Source organism: Crocodylus porosus, unplaced genomic scaffold (genome assembly GCF_001723895.1).
Source record: "Crocodylus porosus isolate Cpor-Errol unplaced genomic scaffold, CroPor_comp1, whole genome shotgun sequence".
Classification (NCBI taxonomy): domain Eukaryota; kingdom Metazoa; phylum Chordata; order Crocodylia; family Crocodylidae; genus Crocodylus; species Crocodylus porosus.
Window position 1 is genome coordinate 12,294,725 of NW_017728931.1, and position 18,768 is coordinate 12,313,492.

At 43.1% G+C, this 18,768-nt stretch overlaps 1 protein-coding gene across 1 annotated transcript in view; it reads right to left on the reverse strand.

Annotated features, from left to right (window-relative positions):
• The window catches only part of ANO2 (anoctamin 2), a 302,892-nt gene that overhangs the window by 67,766 nt on the left and 216,358 nt on the right, over positions 1 to 18,768 (reverse strand). Inside the window, exons 18-19 of the mRNA XM_019544216.1 lie at positions 9,290 to 9,364; positions 719 to 920 (exon numbers count right to left, since the gene is read on the reverse strand). Coding sequence (XP_019399761.1) covers positions 719 to 920; positions 9,290 to 9,364 — 277 coding nt within the window. The remainder of the gene's footprint in view (positions 1 to 718; positions 921 to 9,289; positions 9,365 to 18,768) is intronic.

Below are 18,768 nucleotides of genomic sequence, written 5' to 3' on the forward strand. Positions count from 1 at the left end.
GCTATCTTATGCCCAGATGTATTGCCTTGAATCCATTCTGACCATGTTCACAATGCCTATTATAGTGGCCAAAGGAACTTTACAGTCCAAAATCAATGCACCTAATGACTTTGAATGCCTAAGAATGTTATGGAAACTGGCACAAACCCAATTTGAATCACTCCTTGGGCATTTTTACATATGTATGCACTGCAGCGCCAGGCACTTTTCAAAGCAGCTGGTGCTGCGGTGCATGAAGTTATGTAAGAGGCAAAATGTGTGTCAGCATGCAGAAAATGGTGGCAAACTGCTTTTGAACTAAAACACCTCAAAGGTGTTTTAGTTTGAAAGTGCACTGCTGCCATTTTCTGTACACTGATATGCATTTCACCACTTATACAACTACACACGCTGCAGTACAGTGTGCATCAGCTCATGTGCAGAGCTCTGGCAGATCCAAAAAGAAAATGTATGTGTATAAATGGCCAACTAAATTCTGCCTAAGTCCCATTTAGATGCCTGAAGAACCAAACTGAATCCATCCCTGCCTGCCCTCATTTTTGCAAATATGACTTACGCGCCTAAGTTACTGAAACAATTTGGAAAACGTTACCCATTTAGCCTGCAGATATGCTCTTTAGTGACACTCGTCTATGGGAAATAATCCTATTAAAGCTTTCCTGCATACTCTCTATTAGAAATATATACAACATTTTAATGAGGGATGAGGCAACTTTACCAATTTCTGTCAGCCATTTGGCAACAGCTCCGTAAATCTCATCAAGTATAAGGATCACAACCAGGTTAATGATGACAGCAGTTGCAGTCACAGTCACTCGAACATTTGACCTGGTTTTCTCATTTGTGCTGAATGACAAAGCTGCTGCAGTGGTAATTCGGTAGATGATTACACCAAAGACTATTGAAAACGTCAGTGCAATCTGAAAAGAAATGCACAGAGGTTAGCATAAATATTTTATTCCACACAACATTTCCATTTAAATGCTCATAGCTCATATTTGTTCCTCAAACTGGTGTTGAGGGAGCAGAAATTAAAGTAACACAGAATCAGGGAAAAGTACAGTAAAATTAAAAGATAGGAAATTCATGGCAGAAAAGGAAACACTTTTTTGTGCAGTGTATGAGGAAGTTATAGTGGCCAAGAATTTAACAAATTATACCAGAGATTCAATATTGAAGTAGATATAAAAAAATATATACAGGGTTAGCATAACAGTGACAAGAGAAAATTTGGAAAGGATATTTATTAAACTTTGCCTTAGTCCATTTCTGACTAGATAGCAGAATGAGACCTATAGTGCAAAACTGTTGTATATCCACCTAGCATGCAGTTCTTATAACTTCCCCTGAATCATGTGGTGCTGGCCATGATTAGAGACAGGATGATGAATGGAGTGGACACTGGCTCTGACCCACCATGATCCTATAACTGCCCCACCCTTTTGTGATTAAACCTCAACCTATCCTATTTGAAATTCTGCTCATTTAGGACTCATACATGGAAATAAAAATGAGGGCTCCCATCCTCCTGTGCATTGTACAACTGTATTGCTGTGCCTGCCAGTAACGGCACTAAACATGGCTCTGCAAGGTGTAATCCTCCAACCTTCCACTACACACAGCAGAATTGCAACTGAGGCGTTTTCAGTTTTTGGTGTTCTTCCAAGTTTTGCCACAGACAAAAAGGAAATGTTTTCTTCCATTATCTTAATATACTGGATTCTCTGGAGACTATGGAAGGATTGTTTTGAGTTCATGTTACCTTGTTTTTCCATAAAAATCATAGTATTTTGTTGACCTCAGTACTTGAAATGAAAGAAGTCAGACAATACCAGGAAATCAAGTTCCCACAAGATGAATTTGTATTTCATAGAGCTGTGTAATTCCAGCTTCAAAAAGCACAAATGAAACAATAAGTAATTTTAAAACATATATTTCACTTTTATACAGAAGCACTAGTTTGGCTAGAGGAGGAGCCATATGTAGGAAGTGGAGAGAGGGTTCATGTTTCTGTTTTGTTTTTGCCTTTAGCAAGAATTCCAGTATATGTTCATTATAGTTGGTAAAGCATTTTGAGATTCCTGGATGAAAGAGGCTATATCAATGCAAAAGATTAGATTGTTATAATTATTTGGCTAGCCTTGGGGCGCAGGCACACATCACAGGCCAACCTAAGTTTAGCACTTCAGCGTGTGGACTATTTTTAGTCTAATCTCTTCATAATTAATATAGGCCAGACAAAATCTACAAGAGAGAGGTTCAGAGGCAATAGAGAGTCTCCCCTACCCTAAACCCAATGCTACTCTCAAGAAAAAGGCACTGTTTTCAAGAAGCAAGAGCTAAACACATAAGTTGACATTAAAACTTAATGGGGTTTTTTCAGTTCACAGAAGGGCTGTGCAAAATTTTGCCAGCTGTTTTGTTTAGATGCTGTTTTGACTCATTTCAAGCTTGAAATAGTGAAATCAAAATGAAATGAAGGGCTTCAAAAGAGCCTCAAAACAAAATGAGAGCAGTCAAAATGTTTCAAAAGTTTGGAAATGTTTTGAGTTTCGAAGCTGAAGCTGAGCTTGCCTGCAGGGAAACAGGAAGTAAGGAGAGGGAGTGGGAAGAACTGCTCTGACACTGACTGTGTAGATGGCCAGTGACTGTGTTGTGTAGAGGCCCCCGCTCCAATGAGGGCGCACCTTAGCAAACACATAGTCACACGTGTCATGAGTTTTGCTTGTCAGCAGCCTGAGGTACAGTTTCCCAGAAACCTCTGCACCTATCTCCTTGAAAGCTGGCATGCTTTGTGGCCTCAGCAGGGGCTAACAAGCCTGCAGTTTTCACCCCTTTGTGCCTTAACACACACGTCACGAGTTTTGCTTTCAAGAATTTGAGGTACAGTTTCCCAGAAACCCCTATACCAATCTCCTTGAAACTTGGCAAACTTTGTGGCCTCAAAAGGGGCTAACACTTCTGCAAGTTTCATCTGAATCGGACAAAAGATGACAAAGTTATAGGCAGTTTTGTGCATCCCCATTTTAGCCTATGAGCAAAGTGTCAAAACAGGGAAACAGTTTTGATGAAACAAAATGGAACAGTGCTTTCAAAACGAAACAAAACTCAAAATGAAACACTTCCTCGTTGAAAGAGACGTCAAAATGAAACGATGATGCTTCACACAGCCCTAGTTCATGGTAAATTTGCTGAAAAATAGAGATCTGGAGGGACTGAAAACAATTATGAAACTGGATCACATTCATAATAGAGTTTAAGCCAAAAAATAAATAAAGCAGGGTAAACTATTTTATTCTGACATTGTAATGCAATCTTTCATTTTCCCAATCTCAGAACACTTCATTTTGGCATTTCCAAAAGAGAACACTTGACTTGTTAAGTCAACATTTTTTTTGTTTTGTTTCATTTTTTGTTTTGTTCTGCTGGGTGTTTTGGGATGGGAGGTTGGGGGAGGGTTGGTCATATGCTGACCAATATATAAACCAAAAGAAGAGAAAAGCATATATATAGAAAATACTGATTGAGGCCATGACAAACCATTTCATCTCGAGCTAAACAAAACATCTTGGGTTATATATATAATTCTACTGAAAATATCGCCCAGCCACTACTTCCATGCAACACATGCTAGCTGATTTTTTTTTCTTGTTTATTTTCATCATCAGTGCAATATAAGTAAAGGTGTGATAACTCAGCCTTAATGGAGATGCAGGGTGAGAGCCTATACTATGAAACTAGTTGGTTTTCTTCTGCACCTCTCTATTTGTCTGTATCCAATATACCGTTGGAAAGCAGGGAGCATTATTAATCATGAAAATAGAAGTGATGGATCTGGATGCATGACACAATAATTTATGCCCAATTTTACTCCACAGTGGATTTATTCCATGATAAGCAGTGCTGATTTTCCCAAGCTAGCTACCTGTAATGGGCACATCATTACAGGTGGATGTCAAGGGAAACAATTTGCATGGAGTATAAGTCACTTTGAAGTGAAACTAAACCAGTGGGCTACAACTGACCTGTGAAGCTATTGGATCTGTCTTGTGGAGTGAGGACTTTGGCAGCATGTGATGGCAGGCTGCTTTGCTTATGCTGTGCTGCACTGCATCGTACCATGGCATGGCTGGGAGCCTGGGCAGCAGGGAGCTTTATCATGCTATATCACACCTGGGTGACATGGAAAAGAAGTGGAGAGAAGAAGCAGCAGCAGGAGCTGGGTCCTAGCATTTCCCCACCTTGGATCCCAGTCAGACTCTTCTGACCTATCATCAGCAAACATTGCCAACTGCTGGACTAAGGGATCAGAACATCATTGGTACACTGGTGTAACTTGCACTGGCTTATGGTTATTTTTTACTCACAGAGAGGCAACATAACCCAGAATACAGTGACTTATACTAGTGTAATGCTGCATGAAATATGCCTGCTGAACTTTTACCTGCAGTATAGTTGGGGAAATTCTGGAGGAAATATTGCCATGGATCTGTGCCCAGAGATAAATCTAGAGTACAGAAGAGGGCTGTGGGTGATGCCAATGCCTGGAACTATCTTCCTTGAGGCAACTGCTAAGATTTTCAACTTTCAGAAAACTATGACATCTACTATCTAGAACAGCGCTTCCGAGGAAGTTTTTAATAGCCAAAGGTTGCATCTCATCTGGATACAAAACCTCACTGGATTGCAGCCAGAAAGCTGAATGCAGAACAGTGAGACTGGTATGTAGCTCAAATTGGCATGAAGATATTCTTTTCAAAAATTGATATTTAAACAAACAATATACTTAACTAAGTAAAGTGAGAGAAAGATCAAGGGCTTAAAAATTGTGAGACATTTCTGCTGGAAAGGGGTTCATACAACATACAAATTATGCTTTAAGCAACATTGAAAATAAAATCAATAAAGAGCAAGGTCCTACCAAGAGAAAATTCTCAGCAGCTTTTAGAAATATCAGGGAAAAGCATGCCATGTAAGAGTAGGGAAGTAGGGAAAGTGCATGATCATTCTATAATGTGTAGACAATTTTAAGGAAAATTCCTATGGGTTTGAGCCTGCCAGACTGTGGGCCTGGAAACGGTGGTGTAAGCAATTCAACAACCACTTCTGTAGCAACAGGAGAGTGCAGGGGGGGTGTGTGTGTACCTAATTTTTTCCTACTGTACCTTAATATTGATCATACTTTTAAAAAAAGTTTATCTATCTTGATACAGACAAGGAAATTGACCAGGCAAAATCAGCTGAACTGGTGCAACCCACTCCAGAAACTAACAGCAGAGTTTACCCTTTGGTTTCCATTGTTTTTAATCACATCAATAGAAAAATGACTGCATTCAGTAAAGAAAAGATTGCTATTTGCACACAGGAGATGGGATCTGGCTCTTACTGCAGAAATAAGCTTGAATTTCATGCAAGGTTTGCAACTTTCTCTCCTGTAACTATTAATTGCTTAAAAGTAATAATTACAATATTATAGAATGACTCTGGGGGCCTTATTACGCATTAATTTTAAGCAGCTCCTGGAGCTCTTAACCTCTGGATTGCCCACACATTAACATCTGAAACTAGTTTTAAGCACTTTAGGTTGGCTTAGTTATGCCACTCCAGGGTAGGGTAGCTATATATCCAGGTTTTCCAACACATGTCCTCTTTTTTGGACCCCTGTGCTGCACCCAGGCCAGTTTTTGAACTAAGAGCAAATGTCCAGGTTTTCTACTTTCCTGGGCTGGCGACTTGAGGAGCAGCAGGCAAGGTGATTTGTTGTCGGGGCTCATGTGCTCCCCATGTGGGCTTTGGCAAGCCAGGTAGAAAGAGAGAGAGAGTATGTGTATGTTTAAGAGAGTTGGAACATGCGCAGTGAGGAAGCTGCTTGGGTTGCAGGGCTGGGGAGGGGAGGGATGTGCAAATCAGAAGTGAGAGGCACCAGCAGGGCTGGGGGGGGCAGAGGCTGCAGGTCCAGAGTGCAGGGCACCGGCAGCACTGTGGGGCAGAGGCTGTGGGTCAGGAGTGAGGGGCACTGGCAGGGCTGGGGGGCAGGGCAGGTGGCTGCAAGTCAGGAGTGAGGGGCACCGGCAGGCCTGGAGGGCAGGAGCTGCAGGTCGGGAGTGAGGGGCACTGGCAGGGTAGGGGGGCCATGGGCTGTGGGTTGGGAGTAAGGGACACTGGCAAGGCTGGGGACAGGAGGCTGTGGGTCTGAAGTGAGGGGCACCAGCAGGGCTGGGTGCAGAGAGCTGCAGATCTGGAGTGAGCGGCACCAACAGGACTGTCAGGAGGTGAGGGCCTGCAGGTAGGGAACAAGGGGCATGGGCAGGGGGCTCCAGGTCAGGAATGAGGGGCATTGGCAAGGCTGGGAGGCAGGGGCTGTGGGTCAGGAGTGAGGGGCACTGGCAAGGTTGGGGGACAGGGATCTGGAGTGAGGGGCACTGGCAGGTCTGGCAGGTGCCTGCAGATCTGGAGTTAGGCACTGGCAGGTCTAAAAGGGCGGCAGGGGCTGCAGGTAAGGAGTGAGGAACATTGCCAGAGCTGGAAGAGGGGCAGGGGGCTGCGGATCAGGAGCAAGAAGAATGGAGGATGGGATGGGTGACTGTGAGTTGGGTGTTCAGGGCACTGGTAGCACCAGGGGGATGCTGGGTACTGCTGTTTGGGAGTGAGGGGCTCTGGTAAACTGGTAGGGCTGGGGTCAGTGGATCCAGAGTGAAGGGCAGCAGCAGGGCAGGCGGGGGGGTCTGTGGCTTGTCAGTGAGGAACAACAGAATAGGCAGGGTCAGGGCACTGACATGTCACTGCCCCCTCCCTCCCACATCATATTCCCTCTACCCCCACCCCCCCGCTTCCAGTGACAAATGTCCTCTTTTTTGGACCTGGAAATACGATAACCCTACAGTCCAGGGCAAGTCTGCCTCTGATCCATGTTACCCAGCTTGCGTTCCATTGATGTGTGGTCACTCCCCATAGATGAGCCATCCCAGTTGCAGTCCTCCAGCATGCCAGGATTCAGTGTCCCTTCTCCCACCCTCCTGCTCCATGTGACCAAACTTTCCATCTCCTGAGCTCTACTACCCAGGGGGTGGTTCTGGCACCAAGCCAATTCCTCTTCCCACCTCCTGGGGTGTGACCTTCCCATACTCAGGAATGCAACCCCATGCAAAGCCTGCAAAGCACATGCCAGTTACCCAGGTCACAGGGTATGGACAGGTCCAGGAGTGGGATCTAAGGAAGTACGGGACAGAGCAAGGGAGGGAGCCAGATCAGGTCCCATAAGCTGGTGCTTCCTTCCCAGGGTAGGGGCAGTAGCTCCCCCAAAAGCACCATCCTGCACTGCTCCCACTCCCCAGCCACCCCAGGAAACATGACCAGAACCACCCACACCCCAATCCCAAATTCCAATTTATTAAAACATAAGAACTTCTTTAATTTACTGGGGTTTTTTTACTTATTTTATCCTTCAGTGACTGACTTACTTCATTTCCCACCCTTCCCACACCCTCATTTCCTTTCCACTTCCCATTTCATTACATACCCCCATCCTATTAACTCTCTCCCTCTGAGCTTCATGTACCTGCCTCTCCCCTCCCCAACCCATCTCTCACACACCCCAACCTAGAGCAGGGATAGAGGGCTGTCATAGCATCTCAGAGCTGTAGCTCCAAGTCAGGCCCCTTCTCACTAGCCTTCTAGAGGCAAGTCACAGCTGGGGACGGTGAGAAAAGGATTTTAGTTTTAAGACGCATCTGCTCTAAACTCAAGCTAGCACTAACACTGATCAACATTTGAGCAGTTCAAAATGCAACATGTAACAAGGCCCTGAGTCACATTCCCAGAGGATGAAAACCAACTTCATGGGTCACATGGGTTTGCAATAAAACTGAATGTCTACAGTGCTGTATTTCAGCTTCAAATCAATTTTTGAATGTCACTTGTGAGATACAATATTGAGGCCCTGATTTAGGAAAGCATGTAAACACATGCTTAAGCATGGGATTTGAACATACAGTTAAAGTTAGATGCATCTTAAGCACTGTATCTAAGAACAGAGATTCTCTGCTATATCGAGGCTCTATAATTGGACACACTTTGGGCTCTGCCACACATTCAAATTAAAGCTGGATAGAAATCAACTACCAAGTTTTACACATTTTCAAACATTAACTTGGTAGCTGGTTGGCTTTTTTATAGCATGATAGTCCTTATTATGATGTGATAATTACTTTGCACATGTTACTTGTCTTGTGTGATTAACCAGTTAATTGCAAAATATATGTAACATGCATCAGGGGCCTTGGAAATATTATAACATCAGACATAGTAATGTTTGTTAGGATTGAGAATAATTTTATTTTTTTCTTTGAGTTTTCACTGTTTTGTCATCTTTTAGCTGACATTTCTCTTAGTGGTTTGGTAACGCCCAAATTTTAAGAAGCATCAACATTCAACTTTTGCTAATATGCACATATAGAAAGCCTGATACACACCCACAAATCAAGGGTTTAGCATATTAAAACACAAGAGACTATACTGCTTTGTGCAGAACCAGACATACTGTAGTATTGGTTTTTAAGCAGAAGGCCCCACCGAAATCAGTCAGGAACTCTTCATGGAATTCAAATGTTTGCTGAGGCTCAGTAGAAAGTGAGACTTTTTAAAAATTTAACATATAAAATATAAACACAAATGAGACAAGTGACCATAAAATTGGCATGAATGTTGCAAAAGCAAATTCAGTTTTGAGTGAATACTTGTAGGATTTGTACATTCCTAGGAAATAAGAAATAAAGTCTCATTCATATTCTAAAACAGTAAAATTCCTTGAGTAAAGGAACTGGGGACAGTTCAGTGGTATAAGCCTAGCATAGTTCTATTACCGACTAATGTCAGCTATGGATCTGACAGAGTCCTTTTATTATTCAGTGGTTTAAGTTGGTAGTGGAATTGTGCTGTCATTGACAAAGTATTGGCAGGATTATTGCCAAAGCTTTCCTAGTACTATTTACCATGCCTTAATTTAACAGGGATATATTTTGTTGTACAGAGGCATGTTCCCTAGGACAAAACAGAAGATGTCATTTGTACCTTTGAGACGATTAATACCGCTTTAAGGAAGATGCTGTTACAGACCATTACAGCTAAGTATCTGAAGAAGTAGATTATTGGCTAGAAAAGCTTGTGCCTTTCTGAACCAGCTAGTCTTTCAGGTGCCACCCTGCCCTATCTTTTGCTTGTATGAAGCCTAACAGAGCTAATCACCTCTCTCCAGGACAGATACATGTGAAAGAAAATACAAATAAATTACCATAAATAAAATGGATGCAAAGTTCATTAAGTAGCCAGATATTCGGTCCCTCCATGTTAACTTCTCCTTGTCTTCCTGTTGCAAAACACAAACAGAAATACGTATTACAAAACTGACCATACTGAATATTATAAGAGACAAGAAAAAAAATGTAATACAATTCTTATCAAATCTGCCTTTCCCCTGCCTCTCTGAGTTTGAAAATTTTGACATACCATTTTTTTTCAGTCAGTGCAGGAAAAATGGGAGACAGATAGGAAAACTGCATTAGAGTCTTAAAGTCATAGAGAAGTACAGCTGCAATATACACTCAAGAAGGTACAAGGCCACATCCTTCACTACACAGAAAGGCAAAACCACCCATAGTCCATACCAATCTGATCATGGAGTAAAATTCCTTCCTCTTCCCGACCCCAAATATGGTGATCGACTGACCCTGGGTGTAGGGGCAAGCTAGGAACCACTAACTTTGTTCCTAGAAAGAGTTACACACCCCAGTTGAAATTAAATTTTTTATTATAAAGCCCTCCCCAATTTGAAATTTAACTGCAATTCTGGGATTGGAAAGTTTTCAGCCAACTCTTACTGAATTTCAGTATATCAATAGAAACATTAAAGTTAACCCTTATCCATTTTGGAACCTGGATGAACTATACTATTTTCTTGGACCCTGTTTCTTGCAAGACCTCAGAAGAACTATATTTTGAGAATGATTATCAGAGATGTCTATATATGTATTTATTTTATTTATTTGCTGTCTTTCCCAACAAAGGTCTGAAGTAATTTACTTTTATTACCAGGAGCTCCAGATGCCTCATCTAAGGATTCCTTCATCCAATGCCAAAGTTAACATACAACTGAGCCTCTTTGTTGTTACAATAACCACCTGATCTATCACTTTTCATAATTATTGACTATTAGAATCTTGGGCATTTTATATTCTTATACTTTCTTCAATTTAATTCCCTGATTCTAAAAAGATTGAAAACCACTAGTCTAACCTCCTCTTTAAAACTTTTGTGACCAACACTCTTGCATATTACCAAGCACAATGCCTGAAACATCAAAAATACCCTAACTTGCTACTGGTAAAGCAGGGAGACAAAGACAATTGCAATGTCTTGCAACGAAGAAGGAAAAGAAGTAGTTTATTAAAATAAGCTCAAAAGATCTAATAGGACCATGCATCCTGCTAGAAAGGAAGGCAAAACCGTCCAGGGTATGTACCCACAAGCGTTCACATGCGATTTGTGGTGCCTTAAACTGGCCTGAGGCACCACAAACCTCATGCAGTGCATGTGCATCTGTTTGCTAATTTGCAGCATGGCAGGGTTTTTTTGACACTGGGAGATCTATTTCACTGTATCAATCTATTTCGCTAATGGAAAAAACACTAAAGTAGTAAAACAGCAGCCCATTCATAGTCAGGGATAGGGATAGAAAAAGCACAGCCCAGAGGCTTAGACAAGTAGCTGGGCTTTCCCATTCTGGGGCTGTGCTGCAAACATATATACATACATACATACATATACACACACACACACACACACACACACACACACACACACACACACACTCATGCGGCTCACTTTCAGCTGTGTAATTGTAGATTGGGTCCCCCATGTGTTCCTGTTTGCAATGCTGGGAGCCACCCCAGAAATGCAATCTAAGTAAGTCAGAGTGGGGGAGGGGGAGGGGGAGGTGCTAACAGATCTACAATAGAGATTCGTGTGTTCAGGGTAGCTGGCAAATCCACAGGGGTGGAGACCTGGTGGGTCCAGCACTGCACTGGTACACATAGTAGGTTTAGATTGGGCCCAGGTTAGTCTGATCTCCTCCTAGAGGAACTAAAGATAGATCAGGCTGGCCATTTTTGTCTAATCTAATTTTCCTGTACATATGTACAGATCAGCACTTAGATCTACCTAACCGTACTTAGATTGATCTGAGTGTAAGGTCTGCATGTGGGTGAACTAAGTTAGATCAGGTGACCAGTGTGTGTGTGTGTGTACAGTTTGACACTTAGGTCAACCTAACCCTGCATATACCCTTAGCTTGAGACATAAATAGATGTCCTTGACTATATCATCATAAGAGTGCGTGATCTAAAAAATGTTCGTACTATGTGTGTTATGAGGGAAGCCAATGACTGCTGGACTGATCCTTGCTTGGTAAGATCAATCATGTCCGTTAGGGTTGCACTGAAACATTGAAAACAACCCAAATCAGTCCAAAGACAACATCAAATGCCTTTAATCCCCTAGACACTATAAAATCCTCAAATCATCTCAGTAAGAAACTCGCCAATCTTAAGATTGAAAATGATAACACTTGTGTTGAGGAAGATTGGCAAAATCCAAAGCATACCATCCATGAAGCTTGCTTGGAATCAATTGGTTATATCAGCCAATGCCATCAGGACTGATTTGATGAAAACAATGCTGAGATCAAAGTCCTTCTCGATTGAATGAGAAAATCTTTCTGTGATTGGCAAAACCATCTTACATCCAGTCACAAGCAAGGAACTTTTCAACAGCTTAAAGCTGAACCCAAAAGGAAGATCTGAGAAATCAGAAACAAATGGTGGAAAAGAAGGCAAAAGAAGTTCAACAATATGTTGTCAGTCATGACACGTGGAGCTTCTTCAGTGCAATGAAGGCTGTGTACAGACCGAGCTCTTGTGGACGGACTCCATTTAGATCTGAAGGTTGCAGTATACTCCTCAAAGGCAATGAGTCCATCAAAAACTGCTGGAAGGAGCACTGCCAAAAGCTCCTGAACTGAGAATCAACAGTGACTGATGAAACCACTGAATCCACCCCGCAGCACCCAGTAAGGGAATCACTTGTCAGTCCACCAACCTCTAAAGATGTCCACCAGGTGATAAGACAGATGAAGAACAACAAAGCATCTGGCTTTGATGACATACTAGCCAAGGTCTTCAGCATAGGCAGAGAAACTATAAACAACAAGTTCCACATACTGTTTCTCAAAATCTGGAACACTGAGGAAATTTCCATTGACCTAAAGAATGCCAATAATGTCACCATTTTAAAAAAGGGAGATAAGTCTAACCAGGGAAACTATTGAGGTATCACCCTCCTCTCTGTTACTGGTAAGATCCTTGCTCAAATTCTAGTGAACTGACTGATCCCTCTTCCTGAAGAAATCCTTCCTGAGTCTCAGTATGACTTCAGACCATCAAGAGGCACCATGGACATGATTTTTGTGGCCTGGCAGATCCAAGAAAAATATCAAGAACAACACCAGGAGTTTTGATTTGACCAGGAACTTTGATTTGACCAAAGCCTTTCACTCAGTTAACCATGAGGTTGTATGGAAGATCTTATTAAAGTTTGGCTGCCCACAGAAATGTATCACCATCCTTCATGATCGACTGCCTCCATTCTCTGCAGTGACTCTGCTACAGAGTCCTTTGTCATTTGAACTGCCATCAAGCAGGGCTCCATGATTGCACCAATTCTGTTTTCCATCTTTCTTGCAGTCATCAAGATGCTCATCCATGGCCACCTGCCACATGGCATTGACATTAAGTACAGGATGGATGGGAACCTTCTCTCTCTCTCACCTCCATACCAAAACCAAAATTACTTCAGCCTCAATTGTGGAACTTTAGAATCATAGAATCAAAGGACCGTAACATCATCAAGCCTGGTCTCCTGCCATGGACAGGAGGTTATTGGACTCATACAAGCTCAGTGAGATGCTGGCCCAGCTTCCTCTTGAACACCTCCAAGGGTGGTGACTCAATTACCCCTGCTGGGAGTGTGTTCCAGATACCCTTACAGAAAAGAAGTTTTTCCTTACATCCAGCCTAAATTTTTCCTTAAACAGTGTGTGCTCATTGGACCTTATCCTCCCAAGGAGTGTCTTTCTGAAGAGTTTCTCCCCTAGGTCTTGGTGTTTGCCCCTGACATACTTGTAGGCAGCTATCAAGTCACCTCTCAGTCTTTTCAGACTCAGTCTTGGCTGCCTCAGTCAGTTCCAAAGAGAATGTCTCATTGCTCTCTTCTTGGTAGGGAGATCTATAATACATTCTCACCATCAGGTCCCCCTCTCCTGAGCCCACTTGTATCTTGATCCAGAGGGTCTCAAGGGACCTCTCCCTGAAATCAAACATGGCCTGCAGGGAGGGGTACCACTTGTTCACATAAAGGGCCACATCTCCTCCTTTCTTCCCAAGACGATCCTTTCTATACAGCCTATAGCCCTCAATACCCACTGCCCAATCATATGCATCATCCCACCAGGTCTCTGTCAACCCAATGAGGTCAAATTCCTCGTCTGCCAGAAGGAGCGCCAGTTCGTCCTGTTTATTGCCCATGCTTCTGGAGTTCCCATAAAGACACCTGAGTTCCCCCCTAGTCACCTCAGGTTTTCTGTCACCCTGCAAGTGTCTCAAGGTTTTGGTACTCACCTGGATGTCCCCTACATGAATGCCCTTCCCTGGGTCATCTTGGCCAGAGGATTTGCGTACAGCAGTGGAATCTACCCTCTCTTCCCCAGACATGCCTAGTTTAAAGCCCTCCTCAGCAAGTCAGTGATTTTCATAGATCAGAGCTTCTTTCCTCTGCCTGTGATGTGAATACCCGTCTCTTGCATGTAGACCAGCATTATCAAACTGCATGCCAAGGTCAAGGAATCCAAAACCAACTTTGACACCATCTCCAAAGCCTTCAGTTGACTTCCTCAATGTACTCCTCCCTCCAACAACCATGGCCTCTAACTGGGAGGATTGAGGTGAAGACCACTTGTGCTCTTAGTTCCTTGAGCTTCACCCCACTGGTCTTGTAGTCACTCATGATTCTCCTGGGGTTGTTTCTTGCTGTGTCATTGGCACCCACATGGACAAGGAGCATAGGGTAATGGTCCATAGGGTACAGCATAGGGTAATGATTGTGCTGTCATTGCACATATGGAAGAAGACCTACAAATAGCCCTTCACTACTTCTCTCAGGCATACCAGTACCTTGGACTGACCCTTAACATGGAAAAACAAAGGTGCTTTGCCAGCCTGCTCTGGGCCATTCAACTCCCTTGGCAAAGATACTCATTGACTGACAGGAGCTGGACAATGTTAAACACTTTGCATACCTTGGTAATCATCTCTCAAAGAAGGCCACATGGACAAGGAGATCCAGTATAGGATCCAATGTGCCAGCTCTGACTTTGGGAGACTGTATGATTGTGTGTTCAATGATCACAACATCAGGACTTGAACAAAGGATTATTTGACCCTAGCTGACTTCCTGCCCATTAGGCAGGGGGCTGGACCTGATCATCTTACAAGGTCCCTTTCAGCCTTAATGTCTGTGAAATCTATGAAAGCTCCTGCTATATAAGGCTGTAGTAATCCCAACTCTTATCTACAGCTGTTTAGCTTGGGTAACCTTACAGGGACCACCAAAGCCTGGAACACCATTACCAAAATGCTACCTCCGGAAGACCCTTGGCATAAAGTGTGAGGATAGTTGCATAAATACCAGTGTCTTAATCAACACTAACGCCACCATTATGGAAGCAATGGTTATTCAACATCAGCTATGGTGGGCAGAGCACTCTGTGCGCATGCCTGGTGTATGTTTACTGAAACAACTGCTATACTCCCAACTCAGCCGAGGGCAAAGAACATGCAGGGGCCAAAGGAAATGCTTCAAAGACACCCTCAAGGCAAAAATTAAGATGCATGGCATTGACAGGGCCCAGGACAGGCCAATGTGGTGCTGCTTTGTGAGAGATGGTAAACCCTACTTTGAGTAAAACCATCTTGTCCCAGAGGCAGAAAATGACAGTGTAACAGGTTGGCCTTCTCAGGGCCAATTTTCCTGTGGCCCACCCACCTGTTCTTGGGCTAACCACCCACCATGCCTTGATGTTACTTAATTGATTAAAGATCTTAATAAGCAGGAGGCTTCCCATTAGTGTACCCCCAATGTTTGGCGGGGGGTGTCCACAGCTCCATACCTCCCCTACACCATGGCCCAAGCCTCGCAGATGGCATCAAAATATTATCAGTCACACCAGCCCCACAGCCCTGTAGCTGTGCCTGACCCCCTCTACCTCTGATGTCCTGACCCACCCAAGGTGGGAGCTGGGGTTAAGGTGCCCCAACCCACCTTTCACTGGGGTGGTAACTGGCCTCGCATTTTCTGGGGGCTCCTGCACCACTGAGAGCCTCACCAGGCCACCCACTCCTGGCAGGGTGCAGTTTTAGGCCAGGAACCTTCCAACCATCCCCTACAGCTCCTGCCCTTACCTCCAATTGATACCTGCAGCCAGGTGATGTTGTTGCCTGGCCTTCCACCAGCAAAATGCCCTGTTTATATGAGCAGCCCTGGATCCAAAATGGCTGCCCTAATCGGGTACTTGCCAGCTGCTGGGTTCAGGCCCCTAAAGTGGCAGGCACAAACAGTGCCCTGCCACAGACAGAAACAGAAGGAAAGGAAACAAGACCAAGAAATCTGTGGTCTGACCCTCCTTTTAACCACTATCTGTGGTGTTTGCCAGAGAGTCTGTGACTCCAGGATTGGCCTTCTTAACCATCAACAACCTCATTTACAACTCTTTATTTGACCCATGAGAGTGATCATCCTTGACGGTGAAGGATTCCCACCGCCAAGATGACCTATATTAAAAAAGCAGGATACAGCAAGCAGCAGCTAGTGACCTCAGGAGACTTGGTGTATGCTAAGTGCTTTTGAAAAGTCTGCCCACTTATTTAGCTGCTGAAATAAGGGTTTAGAAGCATAATTGATTTTATCAACCTTGGACATCAACAAGAGCTAACAAAATGAAATATGGGCTGTACCCAAGGGACATCACCTCACTAAATAAGGAGAGAATAATCCTCCCTACACATGGTAGGTGCAATTGCACATGGAACACTTTGCTCCATTCTGCACACCAGGCTAGCAATAAGATATTGTCAGATTGGAAGGAGTTCAGAGAAATGAAACAAATCTGAGTGGGGAGCTGGAGGGACTGATTTATGAGGAAAGATTAAAACAGTCAGATCTGGATAGCTTGTCTAAGCAATGTCTGAGGAAGAAGGGTATGATAAGCCAATAAACATGTGAAGGGTGTAAACACCAATAGAATAGGGAATTCATTTAGGATAGTACATAGGAGTATACCTAGAATTAATGGGGTGAAATTAGAGAAGAGAAAACTTAATCCAAAGAATGAAGAAAAATGCTTTGGCAAAGAAATCTATTAGACTATGAAACAGTCTCCTAGGAGAAGTGGTAGAAGCCACATTAGCTGAACTATTTGTCTGGATTAAGAGTGATCATTTTCTTCTCTAGAGTCTAATATATTCTAGGATGTCTTCTACTTCCTCCGTTAAAAAGAGAGGAGATCTGCTTTACCAGGCAGATCTCTTTGTTTCTTGAAGTTGAAATCCATCCAGGAGATGAGGTTCCTTAAACGTGCAATGATCCTCAGAACTAGCTGGCAATCTTAAGCCATTTGAATGGGATGGCATGGGCTCTGTGCTTCTCACTGTTCTCTTACACTAACTGCCTAGGTTCCATGATCTTCATCATAACATTGGTTCCTTCTCTTCAACCTGCACCAATACAGCCCTTCACCAAAATGAGGTAGCTCCTTATGCTGGAGAAACTACTGCTTCCCTTCACAACAGCAGAATTTGCAGCCTGCTAAACTGCCATATACATTCCCTAGTTTGTCACATTGCTGCATACATTGTACCACTCTCCAGTGTTATTGAGGACACAGCATACCACATAACTGATTCTCCCCTCTATGTATCTGCTCCTTTCAATGTTGCATGGAATTGCCTTGATTTTTCCCATCTCTACAGTGTGACAAAGGGGAGCACTGGGCTTATATCTTAACCTATTAGAAGCAGGAATGTATTTTGTAAAGATATTAATGAATTATTAGACAGTAGTGGTCAGCTTATGTGGTATATATGCAATTTGTGATGTTGATTCCTTAAATTAAAACAATATATGGTAGTAGGCAGTGGAATTTCTATTCTTCTTGCAGTCTTTGCAAATTACCATTTTCTTTTAGAACCAAAATCTGTGGATTCACTCGGTATTTTATATTGCACCTGATTCTACTCTCTGCCAATAGTGCCATCTAGCCACTAAAAGCCTGTACTGTAAAGGCCCCTCTCCTGCAAGGACCTACTCTGTGATCAAAATATTACAGTAGCCATCAACTGAAAGAAAATGACTCTGCCTCTAAATATGTGGAATTTTTTTTCAGATTTCCACCATGTGATGCATGTACTATATTGGATTTCATGGGACGTACATTATGGCCTATGGTGTATAATGCACTACTTCCTTTTCAGTTTACACTGTGAAAACGGCATGAATAAGGAGAAGCATATATTACTAAACAGAATGAAACTGAGCCAAAGAGGCAGAAAACAAATTAAAGTAGTCCAACAAGTGTACATTTGCCATAAATGGATATTCTTGATGAAAGGAACATTTAGGTGTGCCATCAGAGGAACCATGCATATGGCTGATGAATATGGAATACTCTCCATGGTTTGAGATATTTCATAGATTTCATAGACATTTGGGCTGGAAGGGACCCTGGAGGATCACTGAGTCCAGCTCTCCGCCCCAGGGGCAGGAAGTCAGCAGGGATCACAGGATCCCAGCAAGATGAGCATCCAAATGTGTTTTGAAGGCGTTCAAAGGGGTGCTTGAACTGCCTCCGGCAGCAGTCTATTCCAAACCTCGGGGGCCCAGACAGTGAAGAAGTTCTTTCTTATGCCCAGCCTGAACCAATCACAGTGGAGTTTGTGACCGTTCAATCTTGCCATCCCTTGTGGGGCTCTGGTGAATACTTGTTCCCCCAGATCCTGATGAGCACCCCTAATAAGCTTATAGGTGGCCACCAGATCACCCCTGAGCATGCACTTTTCCAGGCTGAATAGCCCCATTGCTCTCTGTCATATGCATATTTGTACAAAATCACTTCATTCAACAATGCACCTGGAAGAAACATCGGTAGGCTGACATATGGTACATTTTTAAAAAAGCATTAACCAGTACCTTTTAAAAAACATTTTTTTCAGGCTGTGTTGATCTTACGTTGTACTGGTAATTTCTTATACAAAAAGTATGTAAGTAATGGTAACTCTGCCTGGAGAATGCTTTTCCCTCTCAATACGGTGTTGAACAAAAGGCCTCACAGAAAAGCTGATTTGTTTGTCAGAACAGAATATAATACCAAAAAATTAGGGAAGGAGTATGTTTTTTTGGAGGTTTTTATTTCCTTCTGACTTGCCTTTTGAGACAAGAATCCCAAATCTGGGATAAGAGCAACCTCTGAGCTGTGGAAGCCTGCAAATACACTACCTTCTGATATAATCAAGAAGTACTGTAAAAACAGTTCCACATTTATCTGTCTACTGCTCCACGGCCTGCTTGTTCAAATCACAAATATTTCATTTATTTATTTCTGTTTTCCCA